Source organism: Molossus molossus, unplaced genomic scaffold (assembly GCF_014108415.1).
Source record: "Molossus molossus isolate mMolMol1 unplaced genomic scaffold, mMolMol1.p scaffold_m16_p_7, whole genome shotgun sequence".
In the NCBI taxonomy this organism is placed as follows: Eukaryota; Metazoa; Chordata; class Mammalia; order Chiroptera; family Molossidae; genus Molossus; species Molossus molossus.
The window spans coordinates 109,689,256-109,711,137 of NW_023425401.1; the positions used below are offsets into that span (position 1 = coordinate 109,689,256).

General features: G+C 58.6%; 1 protein-coding gene across 2 annotated transcripts in view; it reads right to left on the reverse strand.

The window, feature by feature from the left end:
• PRKAG2 (protein kinase AMP-activated non-catalytic subunit gamma 2) overlaps nt 1-20,394 on the reverse strand; it is a 195,827-nt gene extending 175,433 nt beyond the window's left edge. For both annotated transcript variants that reach the window (XM_036246381.1, XM_036246380.1), the window contains exon 1: nt 20,182-20,394. In XM_036246381.1, coding sequence (XP_036102274.1) covers nt 20,182-20,295 — 114 coding nt within the window. In that variant the 5' untranslated portion in view covers nt 20,296-20,394. The remainder of the gene's footprint in view (nt 1-20,181) is intronic.
• Between the last annotated feature and the right edge of the window lie 1,488 nt (nt 20,395-21,882).

Sequence of the window (21,882 nt, forward strand, 5' to 3'; positions counted from 1 at the left end):
GCCGGGCATGTCCAGTACAAGCAGGTCCTCCTGCCTCACTGAGGAGCGTCTTGAGTGTTTCACTGAATGTGCCCCCCCAAAGTGCCCCCTGGAAGAAGGGATCAAATGTGCCTGTCTATTAAAATGACAAAGGAACCGATCAGGGACCACGCAATTAGGTCATCTTAGAAAGGAAGACAGGCCCAGTAGGGAGATCCCTCGTCCTGTGCTCCACCCCAGAATAACCAAAAGGGTGGGGCAACGGGTTCGGAGACGCAGTCGGGCCTCGCCGGGCAAACCAGCCAAAGCACCCTGAGCCTGCACTTGAACTCGGGCGGTTGGATTCCGAGACCCTTGGTTTTCCAAGCTCCTTCAAACCCAGCGCCCTCCACTGTCCCGTGTCCAGAAAAAACACCCCCTCTGCCCACCGCCATCTGCCTGGCCTGGTCGCCCACCAGCGAAGTACGGAGAGCTGGTCAGCTCAAGTCCGTGAGCTTCCCTCTGCGTCTGCTCTGGTGCCTGAGAGAAAAGGGAAGAGGCTGAGGGCCGAGCCCTCCCACGCAGCCGCAGCCGGACTTACTGCCAGCCTCAGAGGTCCCCCGGGAGCCTCCAAGGCCCTGCCCCCCACCTGCTTCCCGCAAGAGAGTGGGCCAGACCAGCGCCCCCTCCAGCAGCGGTAGCCGGGAATGCTAACTGCCGTCTCCAAGAAAGAAGTTGGTGACTTGCCCCCTTCCTCCTAAGACAACTGTCGTCTACCAGATTTTTTAAAAAAGTTTTTATTGACTTTGAGAGAGAGGAAGGGAGAGGGAGAGAATGAGAGAAAGATTGATGTGAGAGCAAGACACTGATTGGCTGCCTCCTGCACGCCCCCCACCGGGGACCAAGCCAGGAACCCGGGCGTGTGCCCTGACCGGGCATCGGACCAACAACCTTTCTGTGCCCTGGACGATGCCCAACCCACTGAGCCACAGCTACCAGGTTGGGAACGGCCCGGTCAGAGAATATCGAAAAACAAACACCAAGCAAAGGAACGTAGCGAATGTCAGGGTTCAGCTTTGGTGCGGACCAACACATTGGAGCCTCGTCCTGTGAAAAGCCACACCCACAACTTTCCGGAGCTGAAGTGAGTTTTCCTGCCGTCTAACGCCCTAGGGGCATTTTTCTAAGAACAAGTTTTCCCCTTCTGAGGCCCTTGGGTTCGGGGCCTCTGGCAAACAAGCCGCTTCTGCTTTTGACAGGCAGCTTCCCCTTTTCTGGAACCTGTTGGATCCCCACCCTCCCCCACGGCCCTGGCCTCCGCCAATGACAGCTGCCCCGGCAGCCCTGGTCCTGGGCTCTGAGACCTGCATCAGGACAGCTCAGGGTGGGCGGGGGGGCGGTACTTTCTGACACTGGCCGGTTTCTCTCCAGGGCTGGCTACAAACGGACGCTTCTGTATTCCCCGTGCAGCAAAAATCACAGGCTTTTGGTTTCACGCTCACTGTCAAATCATTAGCCATGAACCCTTGACATCTGTGGGGCCCTGCAGGACACCGCCTGGAAGACCCGAGCGGATATCCCCGCAGCTCACGGCCACACGCCTTACTCCGTGTCGTTATCTTGTGTGAACTGAGCGCACCGTCAAGCCCGGCACTTCTGAAACTCACTCGGTCTTCAGAACTCTCTGCTCCTCCTGGGCACAGACACAAAGGGGAAGAGGGACCTGCCCCTCTCCCCCGGGGTGAGGGGCTCACTCCCCCGGCTGGAGGGCAGGAGGACAGGAGGGCAGAGCTGTCTCCCGTATCGCCCTGCTCCCCTGTGTCCAGAATACCTGTCTCAAAGCAACCTGTCCGTAAATATTGCCTCATGACACGTGGATGGCTGCCTCCGAACCCAGGCGTCCAGAAAAGGGAAGAGAAACACTTGGCTTCAGCCAAAGGTGGGGGAGGGGGGTGGACCAACATCACAAGGTTGGCGACAAAAAGAATTCGCATTTCTGAAGCTTAGCTGTTGAAAAAAGGGTTCTTGGATACATTTTTATACGGTAATTTCTACAACTGGATACGGTGAATGGGGCAGAGATTGGGCTGAATTCTGGAAGATGATCTCTTTTTTTCTTTAGGTGAAGAAAATGGGGAAATGCTGGGCATTTTCATGTGGTTTAACCTAAAATTACCACTGCTTTTCACTGCTGAGTAAACAGGACACAAAAGCTTGAATACGACTTAAACCAAGGCTGCTCCCTCCCAATCCAGGCTCGTCCTGCTAAACCACGGTGCGTCTATCCCCAAAACATGACCGATTGCAGGCCCCCCCACGTCACAGACGCAGAAGCTGGGACCTCCAGGCCGGGCCAGTGACCTGCCTGAGGACACTAGGGGAATTCGCCGTAACCCGAAGCCAAAATCCACTCGCGTTTGCCCCGGTTCACTTCTCATCCCACGACAACCCCCATGATGTCCCCAACCAGGATGAGAGGAAAAACTCTGCCTGGCCCCTCGGCTATTGTCACTTACTTTTCTTTCTTTTTTAAATCCTCACCAGGGGATATTTTTGCATTGATTTTCAGATAGAGTGAGAGGAAGGGAAGGAAGGAAAGAGAAACATCCATGTGGGAGAGACATAACGATCGGTTGCCTCCCGCTCAACTCTGACCAGGGCAGGGGATCAAGTCACAACCAAAATACAGGCCCTTCACCAAAATCAAACTTGCGACTCTTTGGTCCACAGGCCGACGCTCTAACCGCTGAGCAAGACGGTCCAAGGCTGTCATTTACTTTTCTACAGACCACATTAGAAATGAACCTCTAAGGAGCTTGTTTGATTGAAGTTGCAAATTCTAGAAAATTGAGCCCGGTACATTCTTCATTTCCTAGTCTCTATCTATGTCTCTCTCCCCACCACCACCACCACACACATGTGCATACACGAACACATGCATGTGCACATATGTGACCTCCAGTAGCTCAAGAAGCACATGCTCCCAGGGGGCTGGGTGTGTGGTCATCACCCTCCATCAGGGGCCCCATGGGAGGCCTGGCCCAGAGCGCAGCCCTCCCTGAACATGTGCACCCCCTGGCACCCATGGGCACCTGGAGACAGATGGGTCCCCTGGGAGGAAGACCCGTGTGATAACTGTGCCGCCCCTAGACCTGCGAGGGTCAGGCAAGAGGGATCTGGCCCCTGCCAGGGGGTGAAGAACAACCACCTGATGCCTCACAAGGCCTCAAAGCCCTTCTAGATGATGCCACGTGGCCAGGTGACCCCGTCTCGGCTTGTACAGCGAGCTGGCACTGGGCTCAGCTCTCCCGGCTCCCCTGCACTCAGCACACGAGGACTGCCAAAAACCAGGGTCCCTGTCCTCTGTGCCACCTCCTCTGCTTCCCAAACCTGCCTCAAGGAAGAGACGAGAGCACAGGCACCCACAGAGCCGGGGGACACGCAGGGGCACAGACGCTCAGCAGGGACAGCGTCTCTGCATGGCTCACGATCCGGCTCCTCCCAGGCCCAGGCTAGGCACCAGGATCCCAGCCATCCCACCATCCGTACCCATCAGTCCACACCCCACCATCCACACCCCGCCACACACACGCCCTGCTGTGGGTAGTGGGGTGTACACAGCACCAAGACAGCAGGGAGATCAGGTGTGTGGGGGATGCACCGTCAGGGAAGAGGGGGGCGGAGGAAAGGAAGGAAAAGGGAGGGTAGAAATCAAAAGGACCGGGAACAGAGCCCAGCTCCACACCCCCACCCAACACAGGGACTGCGGGGATGTGTGTGTCTGCTTGCCTAAACAGAACGTGTCCCTGCGTCCTGATGATACTCATTTGCACCCCGTCTTCATTACAACAGAATGCTTCCCGCAGTGAGGTAAAATACACGGCAGGGAGGAGAAGCAGCCCCAGAGAAACCAAGCAGGGCGGGTCCCGAGTGTGGCCGCGCCCAAAGCCGTGAATCCTACGCCTTGCACACGGGGCTTCTGAAACATTGTAGCCAACCAACGACATTTCAATAACTATACCTCATTCAAGTTTGCTACATGCCAGGCGCTGTATGTGATGTCATTTACTTCTCATACCAGCCCTCGGGCAGGTGGTCTCGTTGCTCGTTCACAAACGAAGCAACTTGGGTTCAGCGACGCCAAGAGGCTCACCTGGTTAGAGACACAGCAGGCGGGAAACCCAGACCCCCAGAGCCCCCGCTCGTTGTCACGATCTTTACAAGGATGGTTCTCAGGGGCACACACCGGTGACAGGCCACATCCATCCTGCGATGGTCGCATCACCCCTTCCAGATTTGAAGGGAAAAAGCATGGAATTTGGGAAAAAGCATGGAATTTGGGAAAAGCTGGCCTTGCCCCTCACCAGCTGTGCACCCTGGGCAAGTCACTCAGTCCACCTGAGCCTCAGTTTCCCCAATTGTAAACAGGGGCCGGTGATATGAACCACGCGGTAAGTCAAGAGTTAAATGACAAAGCAGGTGAAAGAGGCCGTGGTGGTGCTGAGCGCCCAGCACAGTGCCCAGCAAGGGCACATTTCACGACTCCGTTCAAAGGTGAACTAATCGCCTGAGAAGCGGGCAGATCAGCCGTGAGCACCAGGGACAGTGTCCCCATGAGATCTCGCCCTTGCCAGTGCCTCTGGCCTGTGTGGCAACAGAACTGGGTCAGAAGGCAGGTTTTTCAAGCTTGGTGAAATCTAGCTTCCATGAAACAAAGCATGGGAAGAGATACCGGGCAGGGAGACCAAAGAAAACAGGAAAGTGGGTGACGGGAGACGATTCTGGCTTGCAGGCGAGAGTCTCAGGTGTCGGTCTTTTTTTATCAGCGTTCTCTCAAAGCTGACGTTCCCTTCGGGAATCCGAAGGCAAGCCAGTGCCATTTTTGGAAAGCAACATTAGAGGAAAACGAAACAAAACCCTAGGGCCTGTCAATTCTCAATTAACCGAGGACTGAGCATTGCCGTTGAAGAATGTCTGCTGGGAAGGGAGGGTGGTTAGTGGCTGGGGCTCTGAAGGCCAGTGAGTCAGGGTCCTGGTGACATTCAAGACCTCTTTCTCTTCCCATATGGCTCCCCACTGCAGGCCACCGAGGCACACAGAGCTGGGCGCTGGGGGTCCAGCTGGCACCAGGCAGCTGTGCCCAAGGGGCCCACCAGCAGCTGGAGGTCCAAACAATGACTTCGTACTTAAGCACCTGTAATCAGCTCAGAACAGTGGTTGGAGGTGGACACCCTCATCCCTTCCATGCATGTCCTTCAGGCTGCAGGGCACGGTGGCCGGGGGCAGGGGTCAGCAGCCAGGTAGCTGGGGCTCGCAGCCTGCAAAGACTCCCCCCCGATGCATGGGGGCCTTGGCTTCCATGGCGCAAGGAAGCTGATGTACATACTGGCTCAGGGGGTACAGGCCCAGTGAATATTAGCTTTTTTTTTTTTTTTTAATTAGCCACCATTCCTCTGTCTCTCCCTTCAAGGCTGACCTTGGGAATCACATGAACCAAATGTCACCTAGATGAAGCCAGGCAGGGAGACGATACCACTGCCTCCCCAGCTGTGACCTTCGTTCCCTGCCACCAGGAAGACACGGGATTGGGGAGACCGGCGCTCGGCTGCCCGCCCCTTGCGAGGATACAGCCCAGGCTGAAGGAAGTCACCTTGTCCAAGGTCGGGGGCAGGCCCCATCTGATGACTGACTGACCAACCCAGCAGAAGTCTAAAGCGAGGCCTCATCATAACCCAGCCTCTCCTCCACCTCATCCTACCCCCTCCCCTCCCCCAGGAGTCATCCACAGTGACCTGCGTGTGCCTATAAACCTCCCACGCCTGTCCCCATCTCTGAGTCTACCTGTCCAACGGCCCAGCCCGGGACCCTTGGCAAGAAGGCAGGTGGAGCTATCTGCTTCTTGTCACTTTAAGAAACGCAGAGACTATTTCACACCTGTCTGTGTGTGCCCGGGCCTCCTGCCATTTCCATGCTGCGATGGCATTTTCTCAGGACATGGTGGGCAGGGGGCTTGGTGGACATTTCAATACCTGCATCTCCCCAACTCTGAAATTCTAAATGACCCCTCCCCTCCCTTCTCCCCTCTCCCCCACACTGGCAAGGAAAGAGCAGGGCAGACTTCGGTGCATGGGAAATCCTGCCTCCTCGGGGGTCCTGACCCCGACGCCATCGCTGTTGGAAGACGAGGCGCCCTCGGGACTCACTTAGGCCACTGCTGGGTGTCCCGTGACCTGAGAGCTTGGTAAAGGTGCGGCGGTTGGGTTTGATCTTCAGAAACGAAGGATCCGTGCTGGGAGCTGGGAGAGCGTGCAGGGAGGGCCCGCGTGTGGATGCACCGGCGCCGAAGGAGGGCTGATGCACAGGGAGGCCGGAGGGAGGCCCGGCCTCCCCACCTCAGGGGTCCCCCTTCCTGCAAGACTGGGGCACACGCAGGCCCGGCCGTCCCAGCCAACAGCAGCTGAGGGGAATACTCAAATCTCTCAGGTCACGGGAAGCTCAGAGAACCGGGTCCTCTGAGGGTCCTCACATCTGTCCCCGAACAGACTCAGAAGTGCGGGCCCCTGAGGCCTCCTGGAGGAGAGGTCCCCGCGTCTGCGGGCAGTGTCACTGCCCAGGGAAAAGTCCTTCCTGGGTGCCAGCAGCTCACCTGGGAACCAGTGACAAGGCCGGTCCTGAGCGGCACAAGGTGGGGGACGCAGATGCCACAGCCCAGACCGAGGCCGCAGCCATTCCCGCCAGAACAGGCAGGAAACGGGGAGCCACTCCTGTGAAGCGTGTACTTCCCTCAGGAAAAGACACGGTGCCGGCGATCGACCGGGGGCTCCGCCCGAAGGCAGTGCTCAGCCTTCTCTGGATTCTCACCGACCGACCGACGGACCGACCGCCCCGGAGTCAGCGGGGAGGGCTCCCAGGGGGAGGCGGGTCCCACTTCCAGGGAAAGCCTTCCGGGTTCGATTTCCGCGCCAAACCCCACTCTCAGCAGCCCCACCCGAAACTCGGCCTTTAGGTCTTCGGGTGGCCTTCCCCATGGGCCCCTTGACAGGGGGGAGGAAGCCAGAGTTCCCAGGGTGCCACTTGCCTGTTACCCACGAATCTCATGTCATTCCCCACGTCCTGCGACCTGGGCTCCGACCCACATCTACGGGTGAGGCGCCCGGGCTCAGACAGCAGTGAACTTCCCCACGGGACGCAGGCGTGAACCGAAGGGCGGCCCTGGTCCCCGACACCCAGACTCACGTCCCTGCCACACCAACTCTCCTACAGAGCTGCTGACGACCACCACGGGACCCTGTTCCCAGGAATCTGGTGCAGCCCCGGCGGGTTACGCCGGTGGTCGGTGCGTCGTCCTGGACACCGGAGGGCTGCCGGCTGGATTCCCAGTCGGGGCACATACCTCGCTGCAGGTTTTCTCCACGGCAGGGTGCATGTGGGAGGCAACCAACTGATGTTTCTCTCTCTCTCTCAAATCAATAAAAAGATATCCTCGGTGAGGGTTAAAACAAACAAAAAAAGAATCTGGTACAAACAACAGCGAGGCCACACCCGTCCCTTTGGTGGGTGGCAGCTCCCCCTCCTGTGGTTTGAAGGGGTGAGGCTGAGGGGCTGCTGCCTGACCTGGGGCTAATCACCCCCTGTGCTCGGCACCTCTGCCAGTCTGGGTACCAGATGGTTTCCAATCACGGATCATCATGTCATCTAAAATACCTGTGCACGCCCGGCCGGTGTGGCTCAGTAATTGAGCGTCGACCCTGCACCAAGAGGTCGCCGGTTCAATTCCCCGTCAGGACACATGCCCAGGTTGTGGGCCCGATCCCCATTGGGGGGCGTGCAGGAGGCGGCCTATGTTCTCTCTCATTGATGTTTCTATTTCTCTCTCCCTCTCTCTCTAAAATTCAATAAAGAAATTTTGAAATGCCTCCTGCCATCTTTATGAGGCTCTTAGCAGTCCACGAGTCTGAGCAAAAAGCCCAAGTAACTTTCCCAGGGAGGAGATAAAGGAGAAAAAAACAACGAATGCAACAACGTTCCTACAAAGTGCCGTTCGACTGACCCCCGGGTTTGTCTGAACATTCTCTGCCTGCCGTCGTTGGCTCTGTAGATTTGTCAGTAATCGATCCGCTCGGGCTCTTTGGGATTAGCTCGCAGAGTTAACGGAGCACTTGGGTTCTCAGAGACCCCACGTTTTTCCTTCCCATGATGCTGCTCGGCATCCGCTCCGCTCATCGCCAGCCTGGGCGTCAGCCTCAGGGCTGCCCACTGGGAGGAGAGTTCCTCGCGGCGGGGACGGGAGAAGGCGAAGGTGCACACCGTACTCAAAGGGGTGTTCCGTCTAATTAAGCAGACGACGATGAAGGGCCACCCCAGTTCCAGAACACTCCACGGGGTCAGCCGAGACCTCCGCTGGGACTGCACACTCCGACCCCTCCCTCTGCCCCAGCTGGCTTTCCTTCCTCCCCCGCCACCCGAGGGCCCAAACCGACAGGCACGGAGTCATTGGCTAAGAACACTTTTTAGGTGAAGGTAGCAAAGGTCAGCCGATCATTATTAAACCAGGAAAACAACCGAAGATGTCCGCTTGACTTCAGTCCCATTTCGTTCTACGCTCCAGGCCCGCGTGCCCAGCCCGACATTGCCACCCCGGGCTGGAGGGGGATGGGCGGGGACAGCAGATCTGGAGCCGGGGGCTGTGTGGAAAGACCTGCTACTCCCTCGCTGCTTACCCACGGCCCTGGCTTTGGAGCTGGCGGGAAACAGAACTGCTTTGAATGGTCTTCTGACCTGACCGGAGGAGCAGGTATCCCTGGCAGAGAGCCAGGGTGGGTCAGACAGATGGGGCTGTGGCTGCCCCGAAGCCCCCCCTCACCTGTGGCCGCAGATGCCCATGGCCAGAGAGGGTCTCCTCTCTTCTTAACATTCCTCGAGGAGGAGCCCTGAGATTTCCTCCCTGCTTTGCACGGGCCCATCATGGGACCTTGGGCAGGTCACGGGACCTCTCGAGGCTGCGTCCCCATTATGAAGTGGCCCCGGGCGCAGCCGCCACGCTCTCTCGGGGACACTCCTGCACCTGACAGGAAGCCACCTGGCCGAATGCCTCCCTTAGACCGACTTGGTCCCGTGGCCCAGCATTTTCCTGTCTTTGAGCCCAGAGTATTCCATTACCTGTGCCCCAAGGTCACTCTGGAAATCTCAAAATACACTTCTACAAGCAAAGAAGAATAACCTCTGTTCTCCTGACACCGGCCTCTCCCTGGGGCGAAACAGCTCCTCAGACACAGCATCCGGGGAGAGACGCGAGGAGGTCGTGGCCCTACCGAGTGTCCAGCCTGGGAGGACCCGGGCCCCACTGCTGGTCCGCGTCCTTCCCCTCGCCCTCACCACAGACCCTCGAAGCCCACCTGTCCCTGGGAAAGCTCGTTTCTCTACAATCAGGTGCTTGACCAATGGAGACCTGAGTGCAATCCTCATATCGATAAAAATACAGACGTTATTACAAACAGCATACATGGCTACATAATAATCAGGCAATAACGTACTAATTATAGAACTACTATTATTAAATAACATCGTTACACACTCACCTGTTTGTGGTCTTAATATAGAATCCCATTATTATTGAGTAACATGTTATAGATATTAATTATACACTAGTAGTATACATTAATGTAATTATATAGTCGACGTAAACTTGAGGAAGAAGAGATGTGTGTTGTTTAAAGTCACGACGTTTGGGATGTCTCCAAAGCACACTGACACGCGTCCTGTGCCCACGGTCCCTGGGCAGACTGAAGCCTGGTGAGGGCCGGGGCCCCGTTGGTCTCTCTCGCAGTCACACCCTCTTGGTCTCGCGTGGCGCCTGGTACACAGCAGGCTTTCGGTAGCCGTCTGCTAACTCGGGAAGAAACAGCTCTGTCTGTCATTCGGGACGGAGGAGCCAGCACAAAATTTCCCGATTATCCTAATACTCAGTTATTAAAAAAATAATAATAATAATCAGAGAGAACTAGAGACTAAGACCCATGACATTATAGAAGGTGGCTTGTTTCTATTTGAGACGAAAAGATTAAAGAATAGCCTTTTATCTAAAAAGGAAGCAACGAAAGAGTCCGGAGACCTCGTCAACCCCAAGGGCAAACCAGTGGACCTGGTCAACCCAAGGGCAAACACTGGGCCTGGTCAACCCCAAGGGCAAACCACTGGACCTGGTCAACCCCAACGGCAAACAGCTTGCCGGGCCAGGCAGTATGTCCTCCGTGTGCCCGTCACGTTGCGTGGGAACTGCATACCCAGTGTCCTGCCTCCCATCCTCAGGCTGCCTCGGACCCAGTCACAGGGTATCGGAAGCCTGGGGCTGGGCCCAGCAGAGCCATCAAAATCCCAGCTAAGGGTTTCAGAACCCAGCAGAGAGTTTCACTGGGCTGGAACAGCGAGAGCCGTAACCGGGCTACACCTCTAACTCTGCGGGGAGGGTGACAGCATCGGTGACCCTAGCAAGAACGCCTCACGGGCCATTTTCAACATACAGAGAGACGGCTCATATGAAAAAAAGTAGATGCCTGGCACCTAGCCCGTGCTCTGCCAATACGAGCTCCCTCTGATGACAACCGTGCCATCCCAGGTGATGACTGGTCCTCAACCACGTCAATCAGTCACAGCCACGGAGCAGGGTCTGAATTTCGAGGAGGAAGAAACGCCCTCTGGGTGTTTATCGTCCAATACGCTCTGGACAAGAACGGGCCCTGGGTGATGACAAGCCCACGGCCCAATGGGATGTTTGCACGGCCGATGCTGGAACCAGTTAGCCCAGCAAACCGACTTCTGGATGCTGAGCAGGGGGCTCAGCTGGGCTGCTGGCTCCGTCTCTCACCCTTGGCCCCAGGACTGAGTCTGGGAGGTGGTTATGCACAAGGGGCGAGCAGAGCCGTCCTGGGGCCCGAAGCTGCTGCCACAGCCTCGTCACAGGCTGTTTTCTCGCAGTCTCCGCCCCAGCCCCACCACGCCAGGACGCCCAGCAGGAAGGAGCAGAGTGTGCGTGTGCGCGTGTGCGTGTGCATGTGCGTGTGTTGGGGTGGGGTGTAGGGAGAGGGTACAAAGAAAGACCTGGATCTTGGGCAAAAATGCAGACATGAACTGTGGGCATGCCGGCTTCATGGACCTTGGCCCGCCTTCCTGGGTAGAACAAAGCTGTGCTTTGAAGACAAGGACCCTGTTGTATCCAGTCCCTGGGCCACCATAACACAGCACCGCCAACCGTGCGGCTTCAAACAACAGGAGCGTGTACCCTCCCAGCACTGGGAGCCGCGGGCCCCAAATCCAGGTGCCAGCAGAGTCATTGACGCCTCCAGGGGAGGGTCCTTCTGGCCTGTCCGGCTTCCGTTGGCCCCAGGTGTCCTTGGCTTGTGGCAGCACCTCTGCCTCCACCTCCACCTGACCTTCGCTCTGTGTCCCTCTTCTCAGAAGAGCACCCCACCAGCTCAATTGGATCGGGGGCCCAGCCTGACCTCATTTCAACTTGGCTAATTACACCCGCACAGACCCTGTTTCAGGCCACATTCATGGGTACCCGCGGTTAGGACTTGCCTGTCTCCTTCTGGGACACAGTTCAAGCCATCAAACCCTGTTCGTCTCTGTGTCCTCAGCACGTAGCGCAGGGCCTGGGAAACAGACGTAAGTGAGCTGATGGGCTTTCGGTCCCAGCGCTGACCCTGCCTGACCGGGAACACGGTCCTCTCCGTCCCTTCACACACTCCGAAGCCGGTGCTTTACTTTCTGAAATCCTCCCCTGGCCCCGCTGCATCCCTTCTCCTGCCCCCGCCCTCCCGGCAGCACGGAGGGAGGTCACTCCGGCGCTGCCCTGAACCGGGCCCTGCAGGAAGGGCCCCCGCCCGCGGCGCTCCCACCAGGGGCTGGCGAAGCCGCAGGGCTTCCCACAGTGCGCCCCTGCCTCCGCCTGTGGATGAAAGGCTGGGTCCTGGGGTTTCCAGGAGCAAATTGGCCTTTGTCAAACACTCCTTTGCGACTCTGTGCCAGGTCAGAACGTATCAAAACACAGAGGCCCTGGCCGAAGCCCGGATGGTATCTGATTGGTCTGTGCCACGCCGCGAGTTGGCAGAGAAGGTCTTCCTGTCAACAGGAAGGAAAGGATGGAGATCACATTATTTTCAAAGTACGCAGAGGAAGCAAGAGATGGGCGAGATTTTGAGTAACCATTGCCACGCAGGGCGGTGGCAGGGGGGACCCCTTCTTCCACGGGAGGGATGCGTGGCTGGTTAACGGTCACCATTTACAGCAAGGTCACGGCCAATCGACCAAGTAAAGTAAAGACCGTTTCGACTTGACCGCTCACCTCATTGGCCTCTGTTTGTTCCACCTTTTTTTTTTTTTATCCTCACCCGAGGATATTTTTCCATTTTTTGTACAGATAGAGAGGGAGGGAGAGAGAGGAAGAAAGAGAGAGAGAAACATCGACGTGAAGAGACACATCGAGTGGCTGCCACCCGCACGACCAACCAGGGCCGGGGACAAACTGCAACCGAGGTACGTGCCCTTAGTGGGAACCGAACCCGGGTCTCTCTGGACCGCAGGCCGACGCTCTAACCGCTGAGCCAAACTGGCCAGGGCTGTTCCACCTTTTAAAAGTCGCTGACAACATTTCGACTGAGGCTCAGTTTCCCGGGGTTATGAAGATGGGCTGGCCTGCCGCCTTGCAAGAAGTGGGAGACACCGGCGTTTCACGCGTGCTCGCACTCGGTGCTGCAGGTCACCGGGAGGGGGGGTGGAGGCGAAGGGGAGAAAGGGGGCTGGATCCCAACCCAGCCCGTGTGAGTGCCTGCAGCCAGCTCCGTGCCTGGAGCCGTCCCCATAAAAGTGACATGGTGCCCTGGAACAGACTGTCCCTGGCAGCGGAGGACATCGAAACAGGAAAAGTACAAGAAAATAAACAGCCAGGAAACAGCTCCATGTAAGAGCACACTGATGATGGTTTCAGAGGACGCAAACGGATTTGGAAGTTACGTGAATGAGGTCAGGAGAGAAGTCACCTAGGCAAGTGAGACGGTGTTGACGAGGGAAAAAATGCTTCTCAGTTCTTCCTCTTTTTTTCAATATTTTTTCCTTTATTGATTTTAGAGAGAGAGGAAGTGAGAATGAGAGAGAGAGAAAAACATCGATGAGCAAGAACATCAAATGGCTGCCTCTAGCACGCCCCCCACTGGGGATGGGGCCCACAGCCTGGGCATGTGCCCTGACTGGGAATCGAACCGGCGACCTCTTGGTGCAGGGTCGACGCTCAACCACTGAGCCACACCAGCTGGACCTCAGTTCTTTCTTTAGTCAACCTCGTGTTTAGCACAGAGTGCAACCCCGAGTGGAGACCAGCCACAGCATGGTGTCCTAGGTTCTACTGGACCAGGGTGGTTCCGAGAAAACGGGCTGAGAGAGACCTGCCAAGCACTGGGAACGCTGACAAGTCTGCAATGTGTGGAAAGACACCAGACTGAACCCACAGCCACACTGGGCCGCTGCTTCCGTCTCTGTTCCCTCACACTAGAGACGTCCTTCCGGGAAGGAGTGACCCAGGATGCTGCGTGCATCGTTAGACCACGACGCAGTACTCAGAGCTGGTCCACTGAGGTCCGTGCCCACTCTGCAGGGTAGACTCTTCCTACATCCGTTCTCCACCTGCCCGGTCCCTCCACAGGCTCGGCGCCAGGCGGTGCTTAACGAGCCTTCGACCAACACGAATGGGAACCCACTCTCTGGCTGGCCACGAGCACACCCTGTGAGCTACGGAGGGGCCTCCAGGCCTCGTTTCTATACCCCGGAGCCACAGGACAGCTCTGAGGGCTCCGTCACCGAGTAGCTTGACTCCTGAATATCATACTCTGGGCCCTGTAAGAGCCTATGGTCAGGGGACCCAAGATGCACTAAGCCACTGACATGCTGAGTCAAGAAATACTCCAGTGTGGCCTAAATGGCTGGCCCACACGGGGCTACCTGACCAGGGCTGATCTGGGAGTCTGCCTTTATCCGGAAGCCAGACATAGTCTACCTTTGTTGAACAGTCACTAGCTGCAGACATCCCTTCTCATGGAGAGCTAATAAAGTACAGGTGACAGACAGGTGGATGGATGGATGGATGAGAGGACAGATGGATGGATGGATGGACAGATAGGAAGAAAGGAAGAAAAAAAGAAGGAAGGAAGGAAGGAAGGAAGGAAGGAGAGAAGGAAGGAAGGAAGGAAGGAAGGAAGGACTCATGGGAGCAGAAAAAAAGGATCAGCAGCAACACTGCGGAAGTTGGAAACCAATTGTAAAACCCCGCAGGTGTAAGAATCACCTGGGGAACGTGTCAGAACCGCAGAACCACGGGTTCCACTCCTCAGAGATTCCGATTCAGGAGGTCTGGGCTGAGGCCCTGGATTTTATATTTATTTTTATTTTGTTAAAATCCTCACCCAAGGATATTTTTCTATTTATCTTCAGATAGAGTAAAAGAGAGAGTGGGAAAGAGAGTGGGGGAGAGAGAGAAACGTCACTGTGAGAGGGACACGTCGACTGGTTGCCTCCCACACGAGCTCGACCAGGGCTGGAGATGACCCACACCTGAGGCATGTGCCCTTGCCCGGAATAAACCCACTGGTCCGTGGGCCGACGCTCTAACTGCTGAGCTAAACCGGCCAGGGCTGGATTTAATATTTAAATGTTTTTTCTTTATTGATTTTGAGAGAGAGGAAGGAAGAGGGAAAGAGATAAAAAGAAACATCGATGAGAGAACATCGACGGGCCGCCTCCTGCAGGCCCCCCACTGGGGATCAGGCTCACAACCTGGGCATGTGCCCTGACCAGGAATCGAACTGGCGACCTCTCGGTGCAGGGTCGACGCTCAACCACTGAGCCACACCAGCCGGGCTGGATTTTATATTTTAAACCACTGAGCCACACCAGCCAGGCTGGGTTTTATATTTTAAATACAGTTCTACTTAAGCTGGTTCGAGAAGCCCAGTTTGAAAAGCACTGCCCTAAACCCTAACCCAGCACACCTCGCTCAAGGTGGTACGGACCGACCAAGGGCAGGGCCAAGGTCCAAACTGACACACTCCCGGGGCTGCCTGGTGCCCTTTTCCCCTCCCAGAGGCTGCGGTCCAGCCTGCGTGGTGTGACGGGCACTCGGTCCTCCAGCCCTGGGGACTGAGGGCAGCCCCCATTCCCGCCCACGTCTGGGCCACGCTCCCTACTGTGGCGAATGCCCGAGCCAGCGGACGCGGTTGGAGAGGCTACGGGTCGCAGGCCCATCACCGATGCGGACGGCACGAGGGTTCCCTCTGGACACGCCACAGGCCAAGGCATCGCTTGGGACAGGCCCGCCCCCGCCGAGCCGTGAATCCACCACCTTCCGTGACCAGTCAGCTGTCCTCGCTCTGTTTTTAGCTTGTCTCCAGGGACCCTGGAGGATTTCTTCAGCACCCCTCCCAAGAGGCTGGGGCGTGTGCGGTAGTTCTCAACTGTCAGCAGAAAGTGCCGGCCGCTGCCTCAGTGTCCCCACGGGCTCTGGTGTGGCGCCTTCTCTCCGAAGCCCCCTCTCCCCTCCTGGTCCCCCGCTCTGTCACTGGCTTGCAAACAGTCCCAGAGACCCATGGCACGCAGGCCGACAGTCATCAACCGAACACTCTGAGATGGGCAGAGTTCAGCAGGACCAGGGGAGCCGCTTTTGCTCAGTCGGAAACGGAGAGGACGGGCCCGTTCCCAGCAGCAGCTTCTCCGGAGAACCCTGGCCGAGTGCCACCGCCAGGCTCCTAATGAGCTCCTTTCCAAGGCCGGTCCCTCCGCCTCGTGATCCTTCCTGCTTTACATGAGCAGTGGAGGCTGAGAGAGCAGAGCTGAGCCCAGGCGCCAAGCCAGCGCCAGGACTCAACACGACACCCACCTCGCCAGTGTTAAAGGCCCAGCGCGACCCCAGAGAAACCAGCACTCGGTCTTGACCCCTCCCCTCCCGCACTTTCCCGGTCCCCTGACAAGATCCCAGCGGATCTTCCCAGAAAGGTGATCCGCCTGAGAATGAGGCTAAAATCGAGCAGAGCCTACCTCCTCCGTTAGGCCAAGGGCCGTGCTCCCATCAATCGAGTTCGATTCATGAATGACTTTACTCAGCACTGCAGGTCTCCCTCACCCACTCTAACCCGCAGGCCCAGGGGTACCTCCTGAAACGAGGAACTGCTCCGTTCTGCTGTTTCAGGCAGAAGCTACCGCTGGGGGCGGGGTGAGGTGGTTAAAGACAGTCAGAGCCTGGCCCGGATGCTGTGGCTCAGTGGTTGAGCGTCGACCCTGCACCAAGAGGTCGCCGGTTCGATTCCCGGTCAGGGCACATGCCCAGGGTGTGGGCCTGATCCCCAGTGGGGGGCATGCAGAAGGCGGCCAATTAATGTTCTCTCTCATCGATGTTTCTATCTCTCTCTCCCTCTCCCTTCCTCTCTATCTAAAAAAATTAATGAAGGAAGGAAGGAAGGAAGGAAGGAAGGAAGGAAGGAAGGAAGGAAGGAAGGAAGGAAGGGAGGGGCCTGGATTGAAGGTTTGCAGTGATGTCTCCCAATTCCCCAGGTCACGGTTCTGTGCATGCACGGGACACGAGGGTGCACGCTGAGGCCGATCGTGTCCAAAAGGGATTCGATCCAATTCAGTGAAGAGACAAGCTGCTTGGACACTGGAGGCCCCAGGAGGCCTCGTCACCATGAGTGCCACTGGACACACCGAATGACCCCACCCACAGGACCGCCAAAGCCACACTGCCCTTCGGGGGCCGCTCCTCGGAATCCCACACATCCTTGGCAACGACATCCTCGGGGCCCTGGTGACCACCGGTGCTGGGGAATAAGGAAGCCGACGCAAGTCCCGTTCGATGTCTGCTCTCAGCTCAGGCCACTGTAGCTGTGACTGGACTCACCATTTCCCAAGGACCGGCTCCTTCTACCAAATACCGCAAATCCCAAGGTCAGACCCGAGGTGAACCCGACTCCCGTCTCCCCCGCCATCCACCAGGCAGCGCGGCTCACCCAGTCTTCCTCCTCACACCTCACTCTTCCCTCTGTCTGTCCCCTCTGGTCATCCCCGTAGCTCGGGCCCTCGGAGCCTGGCCTCCGCTCTCACCGCAGCATGTGTCTGTTTCCCCGACGCCAGCCCCTCTTTCCACGACTCTGCTCTGCACGCTGCTACCAAGCAGTTCATCACCCTCAACTGTTCTTGGTTAAGATTCCCCCCCAAACAGACAGCAAGATGACTGAGGTTCCTTCATTTATCCCAGGGGGTGGGGGGTGAGCAGTGAAGCCAGACGAACCAGCAAGGGGACCTAGCCTGCGGGGACCCCCTCCTGAGGCAGCCAGATTACACCTGTCGACACTGTCCACCTGTGTGCCTCCTCGGCTGAGGGCTGCCCCTTGGAGCACAGTTCCCAACCACAGCACAACCAGCGCAGCGTGTACCACCCAGGATCCCTTCAGAACCAGGACTCAGAGGCTCAGGGAGAGGCTGAGCAACGCACGGAGCTGTCCAGCAAGGCTGCAGTGAACTCTGTGTGGGCCACGGTAGCTTCTCAGCACCTGCGGGAGGTCCTCACTCCCTGGGCCTGCCTTCCGGGTAGGGCTGCAGGACGTCCAAGTAAACTGGAGTGTCAGTTAACAACACACAGTTTGGCTTTTTTTTTTTTTTTTTAGTATAAGTTTATCCCAAATGGTGCACAGAGCATCCCTGTACTAAACATTTGTCTGTTGATCTGAAACTCTAATTTAACGGGGCACCTACTCTTATTTGTTAAATCTGACAACCCCACTTCAAGGCCCTCCTTGATCTGGCCTCAACTCGCACTGATCACTCTGAACCTGAAACCCTCTCGTTCAGGAGAAGGGGCTCTTCGCTGTACCTGGAAGCAGTCAGCCAACTTCTGAGTCCACGGGGGTGCTCAAGCTGGTTCCCCGTCAGGAACAGCCCTTGGCTTCTTGTCTCGTCCTGTGCACCATTTCTGGGTGTAATGTCTCTCAGTCACCTCTCTATTCCCTCCCCTCTGAAAGCAGGTACTGCCTGCACCTGTCATCTTATGCCCCTGGGTCACCTGCTAGCATCTCTCTTACTTTCCCTGTTAGGTTCTAACTCTCCCCTAGGCCCAGCATAATGACCAAGACCCCCTGGTGCCACCAGCAAATGCAAGCCCTGTGAGGGTGGAAACAGAACCCCCTCATCCCCCCCCCCAATCTGTCTCACCATCAACCGAGCCCTGGACACATGTTACGGAATAACTGAGTAAATAGCACTCCAAGTCAGGGCTGGCTCATGTCGAGAACATTATCTGTAGAAGCCAAAGTCACTGCCCGGCACGGGCAGGGTGGTCAGAAGACCCTAACTACATGGCTGCTTTTCCACATGGACATCCTGGCCTCTCGGTCCTTTTCCAGGCCCGGGTTTGGTCCTGCACCACCACCAGCACCGCCCTGCCAGTACCCCCCACGTCTGCCACACTCGACGCCGAACTTGGGACTGGACTCACCATCAGCCCCACACCACATGGCCTGTTCACTGGACCGCGTCAGACCGGACCTCTCCTTTGCTCTTCCCTCTCTCTCTCCCCCTCACATCAAGTGTTCTGATGAAGGTATAACAGCCATACGTGGACACAACATTTGAGATTGAGAAGGGTTTTCCCATGAGTCATTTTACTGGTGCATCCCTGTGAGTAGGCAAATGATTATCTCTGTTTGACAGGGAGTACACGGCCGACTTACATGATCACTGCTTTGGGGAGGTTTGTAGTACTGATGTCTAACTTTTCATTTACAGGTGTGGTTACAGTGCCTCACATTAGCCTTGTAAACAGGCATGTCTCAATTTCAGACAGAATGCTCATTCAAAGGAATGCATATTTCTGCATATTTGGGTCACCACACTGGTGGCCACACAACAGCCAGGGATCCAGTCACCTGCTCAGGGAGCCTCTCTCTGCCAGGAAGGACTGGCCACCACACCTCAAGTTCAAGGGGCTCCCAAGTCCCCATCCGATGCCTGGGGTCAGCGCCCCTGTACTCCACCCTCCCTCATCCGAGCGGTAGGCACACAGGGCCGGGAAAGGATGATCTGTGTTCAGCAGACACAGGAGGAGGGTGCCTAATGCAGTTTGCAGAGGAAAGGAGGTGGCCAGCGGCCCCGCCCCCGCCCCGCCCTGTCGCTGTCAAGAACGCCTGTGGTTAATGAGGTGTAGGAGGCAGCTCACTGCGCACTCTCACCCTGAGCCCAAGACCAGTCACTGCAGAAAGAAATCAATTCTCCCTGAAGCCCTACGTTGTGTGTGTGTGTGTGTGTGTGTGTGTGTACGTGTACAAACATTTACTTGGGTGGTGGAGGCACGGACTGTGACCCAGTTGGGGTTTTCCTTGGGGTGAAGTTAAGGACTACAAGGCACATCCCACCACCGGATCCCCCACGGACAGACTAGGGAGGGCCACGGGAGGGGGGGCGGGGCTGGGGTGTGTGCACCTCCCAAACGCCTTCCCTCCAGCTGGACAAAGTCAAGCCGCAGACTAATCGATCGATGTTGCCAAAGTCCGTGCCGGGCTGCCCGCGTGGCTGGGGCTGAAGTGCACGCTGCAGGGATCCCCGAGCCCCCAAATGTCCGAAATGTGCTGGGGGAAAGGGTTGGCAAAGGGAATGGATGCAGAGAAGCCCCCTGTCCTAGACCTAGAGGCACCCTGAGGGAAACTGGGGAGGAAAGAAGTCCATTTGAGGGCGCAGCTACACAGCCACCCCCCTCCCCCGCTGTCCCCACCCACTGCCCCTCCCCTCCGTCCCCCGCGGCCGCACGCGGCTCCACCTCCCCAGAGCGCAGTCCACACGGTCCTTCTCCAACAAAACAACACTACGCACCGCCCCCCCACCCCCCGTACCCGCACCCGGCGGGACTACGCCCAGTCCGCCATCGGCCGGGCCGGACCCGGAGTGCGCCCCTCCCCCCGGGCCGCCCCCACCACAGCCGGTCGCTGAACCGCGGCTGCACGCGGGTTGGGAAAGAGATGGAGTCCGGGTTCGGTGGCCCAGCTCGGCTCTGCGCCCCCACCGTGCCCGCGAGCGGCCCGAAATGACAGGAGGGGCACGCTCCGCGCGCGCGGGGCGGCCCCCGTTAACCGCTTCGGCGCCGGGTCCGCAGCCACGCGGGGGCGGGGCCCCGGGGGCCGCGGTGCGGGGACTCACCGGAATGTGCACTCGCAGCGATCGCCTCTTCTGGCTGGGGTTCTTCTTGCCGCTGCTCCCGCCGGGGCTGCAAACGTCTTTCTTCTTCTTGGTGTCCATGGCCGCGCTTCCCATAACTTTAACCAGAAGTTAATTCCGGGCGGCTGTTCCTGGAATACTGTCCTCTGCTCCGAGCCCGACCGCGAGCTGCGCGCTCGTCACCGCGGCCCTTCCTCCCGAAGGCACCGCGTGGGGACCTGCGCGGGGAGGGAGGGCGGAGCAGGTACCTCCGGCCGCCGCCCGCCGCCCGCCGCCCGGGAGGGCGAGAGCGCTGAGCTCGTTTCCTCTTCCTCCTACGGGCTCATCAGACGCCAAAGCAAAGCCACAGGCTGTCCTGGTTCTGGTCTCTCTCCGGGTTACGCGGGGCAGACGTCTCCAGCTGGGTGACAAAGTTTTCCTCCTGCAAAGCGAAGCGACAGTGCCACCTCCTCGGCTCCTCCCCGGGTCCCGGAGGCGGTGTGACAGGCAGGTGCAGTTACACGCAGGATCTGGACAGCCACCTCCTCGGCCCGCGCCCCGTGGACTCCGGCGAGACGGGGACAGTTTGTGCGACTGTGACCCTTGGCCGCGGAATAAGCCAGCCCGGAGCCTGGGACGGGGCCGTCCTCCGCGCGAGGGAGGGACGAGGGGAAGAGGAGGCGCAAACGCGGGCTCGGCGCGCGGGGCTCGGGCTCGGCCGCCAGCACGGTCTGCGGCGCGGCTCGCGCGGCCCGGTCCTCCCGCCGCGCCCGGGCCGGGGACGCCGAGGGGCGGCGCGGGCGGCGGGGGGGCGGGCTGGCGGGGGGAGCGGGCGGGGGCGGGGGGGCGGGGAGCGGGCGGCGGGCGGCGGCGTGCACCCAACAGGAAGTGCGCGCCGCGCGGCTCGGCGCTGCCCCCGCGCCCCGCTGCGTGCCGGGCGGGCGGGGGCTCCCTCCCCGGCGGCCTCGGCGGCGCGGGGCTCGCTCGGAGCTGCTTTCCGACCGTGTCGTGGGGGCCCCGGCCTCTCGGGTTCTGCCCGAGCCCCTGAAACACGCCCACGCGCGCCGGGCCCCGCAGACGCGCCGCGGCGGAAGCGCCGGCCCTCGGTGGATGCACCCAGGTCCGCACGTGCTGAGCGAGCGCGCGCGTGGAGAGGCGGGGGTCGCGCGGGGCTGCAGCCCGGCCACCCCACCCCACCCCACCCCTCCCGCTCTTCCAGGGTCGCCAGGAGTTGCGCAGTGGACCCACGGTAAGTGTCCCGGTGCCGTACCGCAACCCGGCGCCCCGAGAAATGCGGGGTTCCTCGGGCTGCGGCAAGAAACAAGTGAGGAGAGGCCTCCACGTGCAGCCGCGGTCGTAGCGAGCCAGCGCCTCGCCCTCGCCATTCTGCCAACCTTGCCGAGGGCCCGAGCGGGTTCTCCGGGTCCGGGGTGACCCCCCCATAGGACGCGACCTTGGCCCGGGCTGGAGGTAGGGTGAGTGCTGGGTCGGGTGCTGAGGACGGTGGCCCCCAAAGTCGTTCAAGCGCGGTGAATGCTGACGTCAGCCCTGCTGTGACCCGTGATCAGTAACGCAGGGAGGCCACCCAGAGAAGACGCAGCACAGGTCACTTTGGGGGACCGGTGAGGAGATGGCTCGAAGAATGTTCGCAGAGAAGGAGGGTTGGCCCACCTCAGGGACACCCTTGTTGGCGCCTCCCACCCA